The sequence below is a fragment of the Bufo bufo genome, chromosome 4 (assembly GCF_905171765.1).
Source record: "Bufo bufo chromosome 4, aBufBuf1.1, whole genome shotgun sequence".
NCBI lineage: Eukaryota > Metazoa > Chordata > Amphibia > Anura > Bufonidae > Bufo > Bufo bufo.
Window position 1 is genome coordinate 523923897 of NC_053392.1, and position 13155 is coordinate 523937051.

Consider the following 13155-nt stretch of genomic DNA (forward strand, 5'->3'; position numbering starts at 1 on the left):
CTACCTTGGCCTGCATCATCTCCAGACTTGTCTCCCATCCAGCACATCTGGGACATAATTGGTCAGCAATTGCAGTAGCTGTTTCCTTTTTTTAACAATTTGATCATCATTAACAAATCTATCAATCCTGTTATTTCCATAATTTCATAGCTTTTCCTACTTGGTATTGTAGTTTTGTTGTTAAGTTTATGTATACAATGGAGGACATTAACTAATCTACTCACGCCACTTTTGTGGTGTAAATAAAGTGCTCCCCATAATTATTCATACCCCTGGCAAATTTTGACTTAAAGTTACTTTTATTCAACCAAAAGTAATTTTTTGATGGGAAATGACATAGGTGTCTCCCAAAAGATGTACAAGAGGCATTATTGTGGGGAAAAAAAACATTTCTTAGCTTTTATTTACATTTGAGCAAAAAGTGTCCAGTCCAAAATTATTCATACCCTTCTCAATAATCAATAGAAAAGCCTTTATTGGCTATTACAGCAATCAAACTGTCTATAATCAGCTTTCTATAATTGCAGACCAGCTTTTTGCATGTCTCCACAGGTATTTTTGCCCATTCATCTTTAGCAATGAGCTCCAAATCTTTCAGGTTGGAGGGTCTTCTTACCATCACCCTGATCTTTAGCTCCCTCCACAGATTCTCAATTGGATTCAAGTCTGGACTCTGGCTGGGCCACTCCAAAACGTTAATGTTGTTGTCTGCTAACCATTTCTTCACCACTTTCGCTGTGTGTTTTGGGTCATTGTCATGCTGAAATGTCCACTGGTGCCCAAGGCCAAGTTTCTCTGCAGACTGCCTGATGTCGTTGAGAATACTCATGTATTGCTCTTTTTTCATGGTGCTGTTTACTGTGATTAGGTTCCCTTGTCCATTGGCTGAAAAACACCCCAAAAGCATTAGGTTCCCACCACCATGTATGACAGCGGGGATGGTGTTCTTTGGGTTGAAGGTGTCTCCTTTTTACGGCAAATGAAGGAAACATCATTGTGACCAAACAATTAAATTTTTGTTTTATCTGACCATAACACAGAAGACCAGAAGTCTTCTTCTTTGTCCAGATGAGCTTTTGCAAAGGCCAAGCGAGCTTTTGTGTGCCTTATCTGGAGAAGTGGCGTCTTCCTTGGTCTGCATTGTGCAGTGTCCGTTGGATTGTCTGCCTTGAGACATTGCCAGTGCCACCAGCAGAGCCCAGCTTCACCAGGATGGCCTTGGTGGTGATCCTTGGATTCTTTTTCACCACTCCAACTATCCTCCTGGCCAGCACAGGTGTCACTTTTGGCTTCCGACCACTTCCTCTGAGATTTTCCACAGTGCGGAACATCTTGTATTTTTTGCTCAAATGTAAATTAAAGTTGAGAATTTTTATTTTTTTTCACAATAATGCCTCTTGTACATCGTCTTATTATCTTTTGGGAGACACCTATGTCATTTCACATAGAAAAAATTACTTGCTGGTTGAATAAAAGTCACTTTAAGTCAAAATTTACAAGGGGTATGAATAATTATGGGCAGCACTGTAGGTTGCAAATTTTGTTGTAAGCCATTTGTGTGGTAAAGTTTGCAACTTTTTCCTGCTTATGCCACTTTTCAAAGGATTTCCACACCAGTTTTTGCCATGGAAAAGGGCTTAAATCAAGGTCAGCAAGAGAGTTAAGCCTGTCGCATGACCTGCTAGGTGAAGCGCTAAACTTATGTAGTGGCTTACACCTCTACATAAATTTAACGCTTCCTCCAGTAGTATATATAGGGACACTGAACTGTGAACAATTCCAAAAAAGCAAATCTGTCCGAAAAAACATCTAGAAAAACTTGACAGACACCACACTATAAAATCAAACAAAGAAAAAATCTAAATATTTGCAAGTATGATCCAAAATATTTACTGAACAAACTGCTGAAGGTGTTTGTCAGTCACCTGACTGGGTTACATGGATGCTTCAGAGGTGTCTGACTGCAGAACCAACAAGACTTCCAGCCTGTTATCCATTGAGATTACTACCTACAATAAGCTGAGCAGCAAGAGACCCAGGAGAACAGATGTCTTATTAATAAGTTCCTTATCGAGCAATGAAGATGCTAAAGCAATGGCTACATTACCTGCTGCTACATTGTGCTACTTTGCACCTCCTTGTTCAAGGTAAGTAATTAATAGTTGTTTTTTTTTGTTTGTTTTTTAGTAAAATTATGTTTCATCATCTTGCATCCTTTTGGAGCATATACTATCCACTCCTTATTTATAAATTGAATATATTATTGTTTCATTTTGTTCTTTTGTAATATTGTTAAATTTTATATAATTCAACTGTCATCGAATACATAAGCAGTCACATTAACTATAACTACTGAATCATGTGGTTGCTTTGATTTCCTAATTGATTCATTAGTGGGGTTGTCCAGCTTTTTATAAGTTTTACATTTTCGTCCTCACTGGGTCATGTGCCACTTGGGGGACACATCACTGTTGCGGGCAATCACTGGCTGCAGCGGCGCACATGACCCCCGTCCATGCAATAAGTTTACATGTGGAGGACCAGAAAGTGGGGAAGAGAACGGTGGACCAAAGGAGCCGGAAAGGAGCAGTGGGGCACAGGTAAGTATGTTTGATGCAACAGGTCTAGGTGTGAAGGGGAGAATTTAACAACTTAGAAAAAGCTGGACAACCTCTTTAAATGCAATTCCATTGTGATATAGAAAACCAGGTTTTGAGTGAAAAACTGGCAACTGAATGTTCAGGGATGTTCATGCTGAAGGTTTGTCCTTTCTTTTGAAGAGAAGGAGAAGAAAGTAGTTGCAAACTCCACATAAGGATCCGTTCACACGTCCGCAAAATGGGTCCGCATCCGTTCCGCATTTGGGTGCGGACCCATTCATTTTCAATGGTGCCGCAAAAGATGCGGACAGCACACAGTGTGCTGTCCACACAGAAAGGGATTTCTATTATAGTTCCGGCCATGTGAGGTCCACAAAATTCGGAACGCACATGGCCGGTGTCCTTGTTTTACGGATCCGCAGTTTGCAGAGATCTATACCCACGTCACTCCTAAGTAGAAGGCATTTTTTACAGAAGGTTAGTGGTAGACGTTCAGTCTTGCGTATATATAAGAAATTGATTAGCGCATTTTCAGGTAAATTACAGCATAAATCTAGGGCACACTGGCAGGTAGATTTGGGTGAACAACTGAATGAAGAAATATGGCTTATATCCAATCCTTCACATAAGGCCTTAGCACACACCAGTATTTTTGGTCCACCTACTATATACATTTTTTGTGGCTTGTATGTGGACACATTCATTTCAATTGAGCTGCAAAAGATGCAGACAGCACAATTATGTTCTGTGGCCCGCAAAAAAAATAGTGCATGTTCTATTTGTTGTCTGTTTTGTAGACAAAAATAGGCATTTCTAACCCAGGGCAGGACATGTGGAATGGGAAAATGCAGGATACTCAAGGCCAGTTTCCGTGTTTTGCGGATCCGCGATTTGTAGACCGCAAAACAGATACAATTGTGTGCATGGGGCCTAAGACAACACAGTATTTTATGGTAGATAGATGACACTAAACACCTCATTTTCTTTATAGGATTGATTATAAGGAGAATAAAAACTGTATTAACCCCTTAAGGATGCAATGATTCTCCATTTTTTCCTAGTAGGTGGTACTATTTTTAGTTCTCGGGGAGTATTTATAGTTAAATGGTTCATATGTGGTATAATTGTATTTGTGGTGTTGTTATAAAAAAAAATTTAAGTATGTTATAGATGTTAGAAAAAATGGTTCACATTTGCTTTATTGTGCCTAGAATATGGTGCAAAATGCCACAATGTTTAACATTTTTCTGGCAAATAATGTCACATAATTTTTATAATACAAATGCACCAAAATGATTAATCCACTGCTTCTCGGTCAGTCTTCATTTTCCCTCTTCGTCTTCTGAGGCCATAACTTTTTTTGTTTTTCTGTTCATATAGCTGTATGAAGGCTTGTTTTTTTGCAGTTTAATATTGTATACAATATAGTAGGGAGCAGGAAAACAATGCCAAATGGGGCGGAATTGGGAAAAAAAAACACAATTCTGTCAGTTTTATGGGTTTTGTTTTTATGGCATTCCCTACGTGGTAAAACTGACCACTTGGCTTCATTCTTTTTTCTTTCGTTTTAATGCTTTTTTTATTTTATTTTTAATGCTTTGTTTTTCATACTTTAAAAAACTTTTTTTTTCTTTGTATTTCTATATTCTAACTTCCATAATTTTTTTTATATTTATATCTATGGAGCTGTATTAGGGCTCATTTTTTTGTGTGGCAATATGTGGGTTTTATTGATGCCATTTCTACAGAAGTGAAACTTCCATGTTTTTTGGATCGCCAAACATATACAGTCATGTGGCTTTATTTTAAGTCACCCCAGGGTACTTTAACATGCACTCATCTGATCGCTTTTCCCATAGCAGGGCATGATAGGAACCTCACTATGGCAGGCCTCAGGGCCTTCAGAAGGTCTTTTTGCCGCTCACAGACTCTGACTCCCAGCGTCGTGAAGGTGTAAAATGTGGGAATATAGGAGCAGACAGGATTCACATGTTTTTTGAGGTGTCCCAAGCTGCAAGTTTACTTGTACGAGATTATAGAAATTATAGAAAAGGTATTTAATAGTTGGTTAGAATTGGACCAATTGTATTTTTGGTTATAATGGTAAGAGGATAATGCTGGAGTACTAAACTGGCAGACCACTGTCTGAATATGGACCGCGGTTGCCAGCTGTTTTGACTCCTGCATATCCTGTTTTCAACTGTATCTACATCATCAGACAGGTACTGGCTTCACCCACTATTCTCCTTTCATTGGTGGGTCAACACAAGCAAGCATGATGCAGTGATGTCATTGTGCCTGCTGACAGTGTTGTACATAGAGAAGTAAGGGCCCTGTAGCAAGGATCAAACCTGGCCCCCCACACAGTACAGAAGGGTTTCGGCCTAAACCCCTTTCAATGACTCTTGGGCCATTATTCCACTGCCTTGTTTGATAAAAGTTGTTTCTTTAGATGATAGAATCCTGACCAGTAGAAGGGGAGATGATACCAACTAAGACTGGGCCCCCTCTTGCCCTGGGCCCCATAGCAGTCGCATGGTCTGCTGCTATGGTAGTTACACTCCTGCCTGCTGAGCTGAGCCATAGAAAGCATTAAACAGAATAAAGCAGACCTGCTCCTTTCTGTTTGTTGGGGAAACGTAGGGGAGGTAAGTATTCAAATTGGAGGCATCATGGGACATCGGTAAAGTGGGTAACTTAAGGTGGCATCACTCTGTGTGGGTGGCCACTTAGGGGGACATCACTCTATGAGAGGGGCACTTAAAGGTGCATCACTCTGTGAGAGGGGCACTTTGAGGGGGATCATGTTGTGAGGGGGAACTTAAGAGGGCATCACACTGTGTGTGAGCCACTTAAGGGGACATCATACTGTGAGGGGGCACTTAAGGGGTCATCCTACTAAGACAGTGCCACTTAGAGGCATCATACTGTGTCAGGGTCACTAAAGGAGCATTTCTGTGTGGGGGCACCTAGAAATAACCCTGCTGTGAGGGGGACACTTAGGGGACATCCTACTGTGAAGGGGGTACTTAAGGGCATCATACTAAGTGGGAGGCACTACTGGGGAAGGATACTATTCAAACGGCACTAAGGGGCATCATTACTGTCTAGAGGAAAAACTAAGGGGCATCACTAATATGAGGTGGTACTAAGGGAGCGTCCTTACTGTGTACAGAGGCGCTAAGGGGGCACCGTTAAGGTGTGTGGAGCACAAAGGTGATTAGGTGGGATTACAGGTGTGGATTATTGTTTTAAAAATATATACTGCAACGAGCTATATGACACTGACTGTGGCTCGGGCCTTCACTATATTGCACAGATCTAGGTATGTGGACCTTTACAAAAAGAACTTGAGTGCCCCTGGTAAATGTAAAAATTGGGCTAGAAATTGAAGGGTTTTTTATTATGGAAAACATGGTTGAAATAAAGGGGCTATAAAGGTTCTTCGCTCCCACCTTAACTTCTCTCGTTCTCCTGTTCTCCTTTTTTTTTCTTTTCTTGTTGGCATATCGTTACCTCCTCTTCCAAATAATGGGTGGATTAGGTAGGTGGTACTGTTTTTATTTCTTGGGGAGTGTTTATAAAATGGTTCATATGTGGTATGATTGTATTTGTGGCATAAAATAGTATAATATAGATGTTAGAAAGAACAGTTCACATTTGCTTTTTGGTGCATAAAATATGGCATAAAATGCCACAAAGTTAAAAAAAAATTCTGGCAAATAATGTCACAGAATTTTTATGATACAAATGCACCAAAATGATTAATCCACTGCATCTCGGTCAGTGAGTTGGCATGGCTTAGTTGGAAGGGAGTGTTGCTTAAAGGGAACCTGTCACCATGAAAATTCAAATTAATCTGCAGGAAGCTTGTTATAGAGCGGGAGGAGCTGAGCAGATTGATATACAGAATTATGGGGAAATGATTCAGTATAACGTGTATTATATTCATTTAAAATCCTGCTCATTCTGAGCTTTGAAGTCAAGGAGGTGGTCCTATCAGTGATTGACAGCGATCTCTGTATACACAGTCATAGAGAGAAGGCTGTCAGTCACTGATAAGACCGCCTCCTTGACTTCAAAGCTCAGAATGAGCATGGATATAAATGGAAAAATTAGTTTTACTAAATGTTTTTTCCATAAAGCTATATATCAATCTTCTCAGCTCCTCCCGCTCTATAATATGTTGCCTGCATTTTAGACACAATTTTCAATGTGACAGGTTCCCTTTAAGATGCATCATGTGTGCCAAAATGTTGGTACAAAGTAAGCCAACCACAAGTTGGTGTAAACTTAGACAAAAGTATCTACGCATGCAGCAGATTTATCACACAGCATGAGAAAGTGTGATAAATGTGGTGTATCCTCAGACTGCCTAGGTTTACCCTGTCCACATTTTAGGTCTCATGCACACAGGCGTATATTTGCAGATCCATGTGGCCATATCGCAAATTATAGAACATGCCCTATTCTTGTGGACAGAATAGTCATTTCTATTGATAGGTGCGATAAAAATTCTAAATGCACATGGAAGGAATCGGGGTATTGTAGATCTGTGGTTGGCGGACTGAAATATGAATGTGCATGAATCCTCAGACAAGATTCGTAAATCTGCCTTAGGCCTCATGCACACGACCGGTTTTTTTTGCGGTCCGCAAAAACGGGTTCCGTAGTTCCGTGATCCGTGTCCGTTTTTTCTTCTGTGGGTCTTCCTTGATTTTTGGAGGATCCACGGACATGAAGGAAAAAGTAGTTTTGGTGTCCGCCTGGCCGTGCGGACCCAAACGGATTCGTCCTGACTTACAATGCAAGTCAATGGGGACGGATCCGTTTGACGTTGACACAATATGGTGCAATTGCAAACGGATCCGTCCCCCATTGACTTTCAATGTAAAGTCAGGTGTCCCTATTATACCATCGGATCGAAGTTTTCTCCAATCCGATGGTATATTTTACCTTGAAGCGTCCCCATCAACATGGGAACGCCTCTATGTTAGAATATACCATCGGATTTGAGTTAGATCGTGAAACTCAGATCCGACAGTATATTCTAACACAGAGGCGTTCCCATAGTGATGGGGACGCTTCAAGGTAAAATATACTGAGAACTGTGGACATAACGGCCCCCTGCTGCCTGGCAGCACCCGATCTCTTACAGGGGGCTGTGATCCGCACAATTAACCCCTCAGGTGCCGCACCTGAGGGGTTAATTGTGCGTATCATAGCCCCCTGTAAGAGATCAGGTGCTGCCAGGCAGGAGGGGGCAGACCCCCCTCCCTCCCCAGTTTTAAATTCATTGGTGGCCAGTGCGGCCCCCCTCCCTCCCCCCTCCCTCCCCTGTATTTAACTCATTGGTGACCAGTGCGGCCTCCCCTCTCTCCCCCCTAATTAAAATCAGCCCCCCATCATTGGTGGCCAGTGCGGCCTCCCCTCTCCCCCCCCTAATTAAAATCACCCCCCATCATTGGTGGCCAGTGCGGCCTCCCCCCCCCTAATTAAAATCACCTTCCCCCATCATTGGTGGCAGCGGAGAGTTCCGATCGGAGTCCCAGTTTAATCGCTGGGGCTCCGATCGGTTACCATGGCAGCCAAGACGCTACTGCAGTCCTGGCTGCCATGGTTACTTAGCAATAGAAGCATTATACTTACCTGCGATGTCTGTGACCGGCCGGGTGCTCCTCCTACTGGTAAGTGACAGGTCTGTGCGGCGCATTGCTTATAGCACAGACCTGTCACTTACCAGTAGGAGGAGTGCCCGGCCGGTCACAGACATCGCAGGTAAGTATTATGCTTCTAAAATTGCTAAGTAACCATGGCAGCCAGGACTGCAGTAGCGTCTTGGCTGCCATGGTAACCGATCGGAGCCCCAGCGATTAAACTGGGACTCCGATCGGAAGTGTCTGGGACTCCGATCGGAAGCTTTTATGCAGACGGATCAGCGGATCCGTCTGTGTGAAAGTAGCCTACGGACACAGATGACGGACGCGGATGACAATCTCGTGTGCATGAGGCCTTATGCGTATTAGCGTAAAGCACAGTAGATTTCTGAGGGAAGAGGCAAAAGCCTTTCTTAAAGTAGAAATTTAGTAGCACGTTATACTAAATTGATCTTTTATTTATCTGGTGATATAATTGACATATACTTTTTTATCCCAGTAGGTGGTAAGCCATTATCACACTTGCCTGCGCGTTCCACTCCTCATTTAGAAGGAAATCAGACAACAAAGGACTTGGACGATGTGGAATTGAAATATGAAAAAACATTTAATAAATCTGCAATCAAAACCACAAAACCATTGAAGACATCTAAGCTGGTAACTACCTGATGCTTCTGTAGACTTTACTTAAAGGGGTTCTCTGTAAAAAAATAAAAAAATTATTGGCACCCTTCTGACCTGCTGTGCAAAGATAGTCTGGTCAGTACTTACCCCTCTGTTGGGCTGCCAATTCTGCTGTCTACACTGTACTCACACTGGATGGGGGAGGGGGGTTCTGATCAGGTCTCAGCTGCATATGTTCTTGAGTCTTCCTGTTCAGCTGCATAATGTAAATGTAGCTGAACAGGAATACTTGGGAACATATCAGGTTGGGACCTGAGCTGAATAGCCGATATCCAGTTTGAATGCAGTGCACATCATGGCAAGTGGGTGGCGCTGTTACACATTTTGCATTTGAGCCCAGGAGCTTTAAATGGTCACTGTCGTTTGAATCAACTTTAAAAAAAATAGTAAGCGACTATAAGAAACTTTTGGGAGAAGGGATGCAAATGAACTCTTAGCAAGTTCTGCCTCATATGCCAACAAATTTAAGGCAGCTATCCTATCAATTAGCTACCTAAGTCAATTGTTTGACCCTTTAAATAAGCCTTGAGACATGACTTAGATAATAAATAAGCTGGCACCTTATCTGCAGACACCTTATCTGCAGGCACCTTATCTGCAGACAGCTGTTTCAGGGAGATCATCAGTACAGGGAATACTGGCTTAACTGGGTGAGAGGCCTAAGTCATAATTTGGGGGGTAATATCTCTCCTTACAGACTTATAGGCCATACATGGTCATCTGGAATTCTGGGAAGAAAGGGATGCAAATGAGCTCTTAACAAGCTCTGCCTCATGTCACCAGATGTAAGGCAGCTAACCTATAAGTCAATGTTCGACCATTTAAATAGGCCTTGAGACATGACTTGGATAATATATAGGCCAGCACCTCATCTGCAGACAGCTTTTTTGGGTCGATAGCCCCTCATCAGTGCTGAGAGCACTGGCTTAACTCGGTGAAAGGCAAATCCTGACCTAGGCCTATCACTCAGTTAAGCCAGGATTCTGGAAGCCTAGTTAGGCAAACAGTGTCTACACAAATCATCAGAAGGTGTTTTCAGAATAGTGGGCTTTAAGCCAGATGTCCAGCTACAGGTATTCCATTGACCTCATGCCACCACTTTCAAAAGTTGCATGGTGCACTGCAAGCCAGCAATGGAGCATGGAATGGGTGTCTATCTTCTTCAGGAATGAGTCATGCTTTTTTCTCAGAGGCAATGAGAGGTGACTTTTCATTCTTGGTGTTGCAATTTCAATGTTGAGTGTATATATGTATGTATTACAGATGAGCAAATCGATTCTAATGAATCAACTCGCCACATGTCTGCATGCACAACTTTTTTTTTACATCTAAAATAATGGATTTCAGATGGAAATGGCTAAAAGTGATGCAAAATGTACATAAGGGTTGCCTAAAATACAGGATTACAGGATCCAGTTTTTTTTCTGCTCTTCTGACAGATCAGGACAACGGGAAATTAAATGGTGATGTGAACCCAGCTATAACCTATTAAGAGCCAGGCAGGAATATATCTTCCTTTCCAACCCAACTCTTTACAATACCTATATCTACATACAATATACACTCCTCAGCATTGAAATTGCAACACCAAGAAGGAAAAGTGGTAGAATTATTGAAATTACATTATCAATAGACATTTTAATGATATGCAAATAATAAAAAAATATAAACAAAATATTCAAATTATCTACATTTTCTTTAGTGTCTAATATGAGCACCACGTGCAGACATTCATGCAGTTACACATCTTGACGTGCTATCGTTGAGGTTATTAATGGTTGTCTGAGAAATGTTGCCATGCTCAATGTACTTAGCCCATCCAAATCATCTAATGCTAGCAGCTCCCTTTGCAATTGCATGATGACAATGAGGGACAAGTCCGGAGATGCTGCAGACGAAGGAAGCACATTTAGGCCATGTGGCCTGGAAATGTCCTGTTGAAAAACGGCTCGTGGGACACTGTGGAGAAATAGCCGAACCACTGTTCCACAACCAAATGAATGTAACACTGAGCTGTTAGTGTACCTGAAATGAAGGCTAGAGGGGTCTGGCTACCATATATTATGCCACCATACTCCATAATCCCAGGAGTATGACCGGTGTGATGTTCCCTTGTAAAGCCTTCTTCATGATGTTACCCCTGTGTCTTAAGGCCACTCTCTGGCTATCATTGTGTCCAAGACAAAAGCTGGACTCATCGCTGAAGAGGACAGATCTCCATTCCAGTCTCCATTGCTGTCTCACTGTACATCATGATAGCCTTTGAAAGCTGTGCCATGAGGTCAATGGAACACCTGTAAATGGACATCTGGCTTGTAGCCAAATGTCATGCAAACACCTTCTGATGGTTTGTGTACACATTGTTTGCCACACTAGGCTTGGGATATGACGTCCAATTCAATTTGCTGTACAAAATGGATCACTACGCACCATTACTCTAATCAGATTATCCATCCATGTAGAGGTTCGCCTCTTGCTGTCATTCCAGTTCATTGTTTTTCTCCCAACATGCAAAATTGGACAGTGCTGACATCTCAGCCTAGGAACGTAGCGAATGTGACAAATAGTGGTGTACATAGAGAAGTAAGGGCCCCATAGCAAGGATCAAACCAGGCCCCCCACACAAGACAGAAGGGTTTCCGTCTAAAAAACCCTTTCAATGACCCTTGGGTCATTTTTTCCACTGCCTCATTTGCTAAAAGTTGTTCCTTTAGACGGTAGAGTCCTGACCAAGTTTTCACCCCCGGTAGACGAGGATATGATCCCAACTTGGCCCCCTCTTGCCCTGTGCCCCATAGCAGTCGCATGGTCTGCCATTATGGTAGTTACGCCCCTGGTGACAAAAACTTATGACAAGTGGCGAAAACTGGCACATCGACAAACAGGAAGCATTGTACAATCGTCCCACACAAATTGATTAAACTTTTGAGGTTTCAGGTGGCTAAAAACTTTGCTTTCAATCTGGCTTTTATGCCCCTTCCACATGCCACAGACTGGAGCTAGGTGCTTGAAAATGGGATCATCTGCAGATCTTAGTGCAGCAGAGGCCGGGGGATGCGCTGGGGTTCCTTTAAGAAATTTGATAAATGTTTGTTTTTTGTGATTCCAGTTGCAATGAAGCAACAAGGGCACAGGGCCCCATTTAGTGATACTGTGGATGGTACCCAGATGTAGGAATGCCAGAGTGGTGTAGGGTGGCCTGAATGTCCCTTAATGTTTTGTGCACATGTCACTGTGCCCCTACATGGATACACTGGACCCTAAGCATTGGATGAAGGGGATTATTAAATAAATTGAGTCCAGACTTTGTGATGAAGTTGATAACAGCTTTACTTGGCATAAACGTTTCTCCAACAGCTTACAGGCTTTATCTTGGTTTCCAGCAGGCTTTGGCATTAACTGTGGCAGGCAAACTCCTCTCTGCTACGTCTGTTGCTCTCTGGCTCTGCTGTGCTAACAGGCTGGCTATAGAACTCCGCTTACTCTTTAGGCTGTACTTCACTTTGTAATCTGGTCTGTCTCTAGCTTTGTCCAGGGAACATTATTTCCTGGCTTCAGAGGCTTCAGGCTTCTGCCTCCATGTCCAGCTGAACTGAAGGTGCTCCAGCTGGTTCAGACAGGGCTCGTCCAACAGGGACGTGCACCTGCTACACACCCTCCCTTGGCAGGGGGAAAAACCAAACTGACTAGAACCTGAACTCCACCATTCCTGCAGCCAGTGGGACACGCCCACCACACCACAGAGGGAGGTGGTAGAATGGAATAGAAAGCTCCATTTTATGTACCTGTAGCTCTGCCATTTGTGCTGCCACCTGCTGGTGAACCAGGCACATTACATGTTAACAGTTACATACATAACAAAAAACCCACTACTAAAGAGACATGCATATATCCTGAATATAAAAAATATATACGGTACTTTATTGAGGTCCAATAAAAAACTATATAAATTAAAAAACAACCTTGAAGGCGGATGCCGAAACGCATGTCACGGTACACGCATGCCCATGAGACATCTCGCATATTATGGGTTAGTACATTATTTCATTCTTCTTATTCTTAACACATTTTGAATTGTTGCCTTTGTAATTGTGATTACTTATACCACTGGGGCTTATGAATTCATCCCCCTTTTGGAGATTTACTTCACTTTGACACTTTGCACTTTAAGGCCCCTTTTACACGGGCGAGTTTTCCGTGCGGGTGCAATGCGT

At 42.4% G+C, this 13155-nt stretch overlaps 1 protein-coding gene across 1 annotated transcript in view; it reads left to right on the forward strand.

The window, feature by feature from the left end:
- The first annotated feature begins 1969 nt into the window (after positions 1–1969).
- Positions 1970–13155, forward strand: part of LOC120999301 (protocadherin Fat 4-like) — a 311103-nt gene continuing 299917 nt past the window's right edge. Inside the window, exons 1-2 of the mRNA XM_040430172.1 lie at positions 1970–2147; positions 8757–8914. Of these exons, the coding sequence (XP_040286106.1) occupies positions 2078–2147; positions 8757–8914 (228 nt within the window). The 5' untranslated portion in view covers positions 1970–2077. The remainder of the gene's footprint in view (positions 2148–8756; positions 8915–13155) is intronic.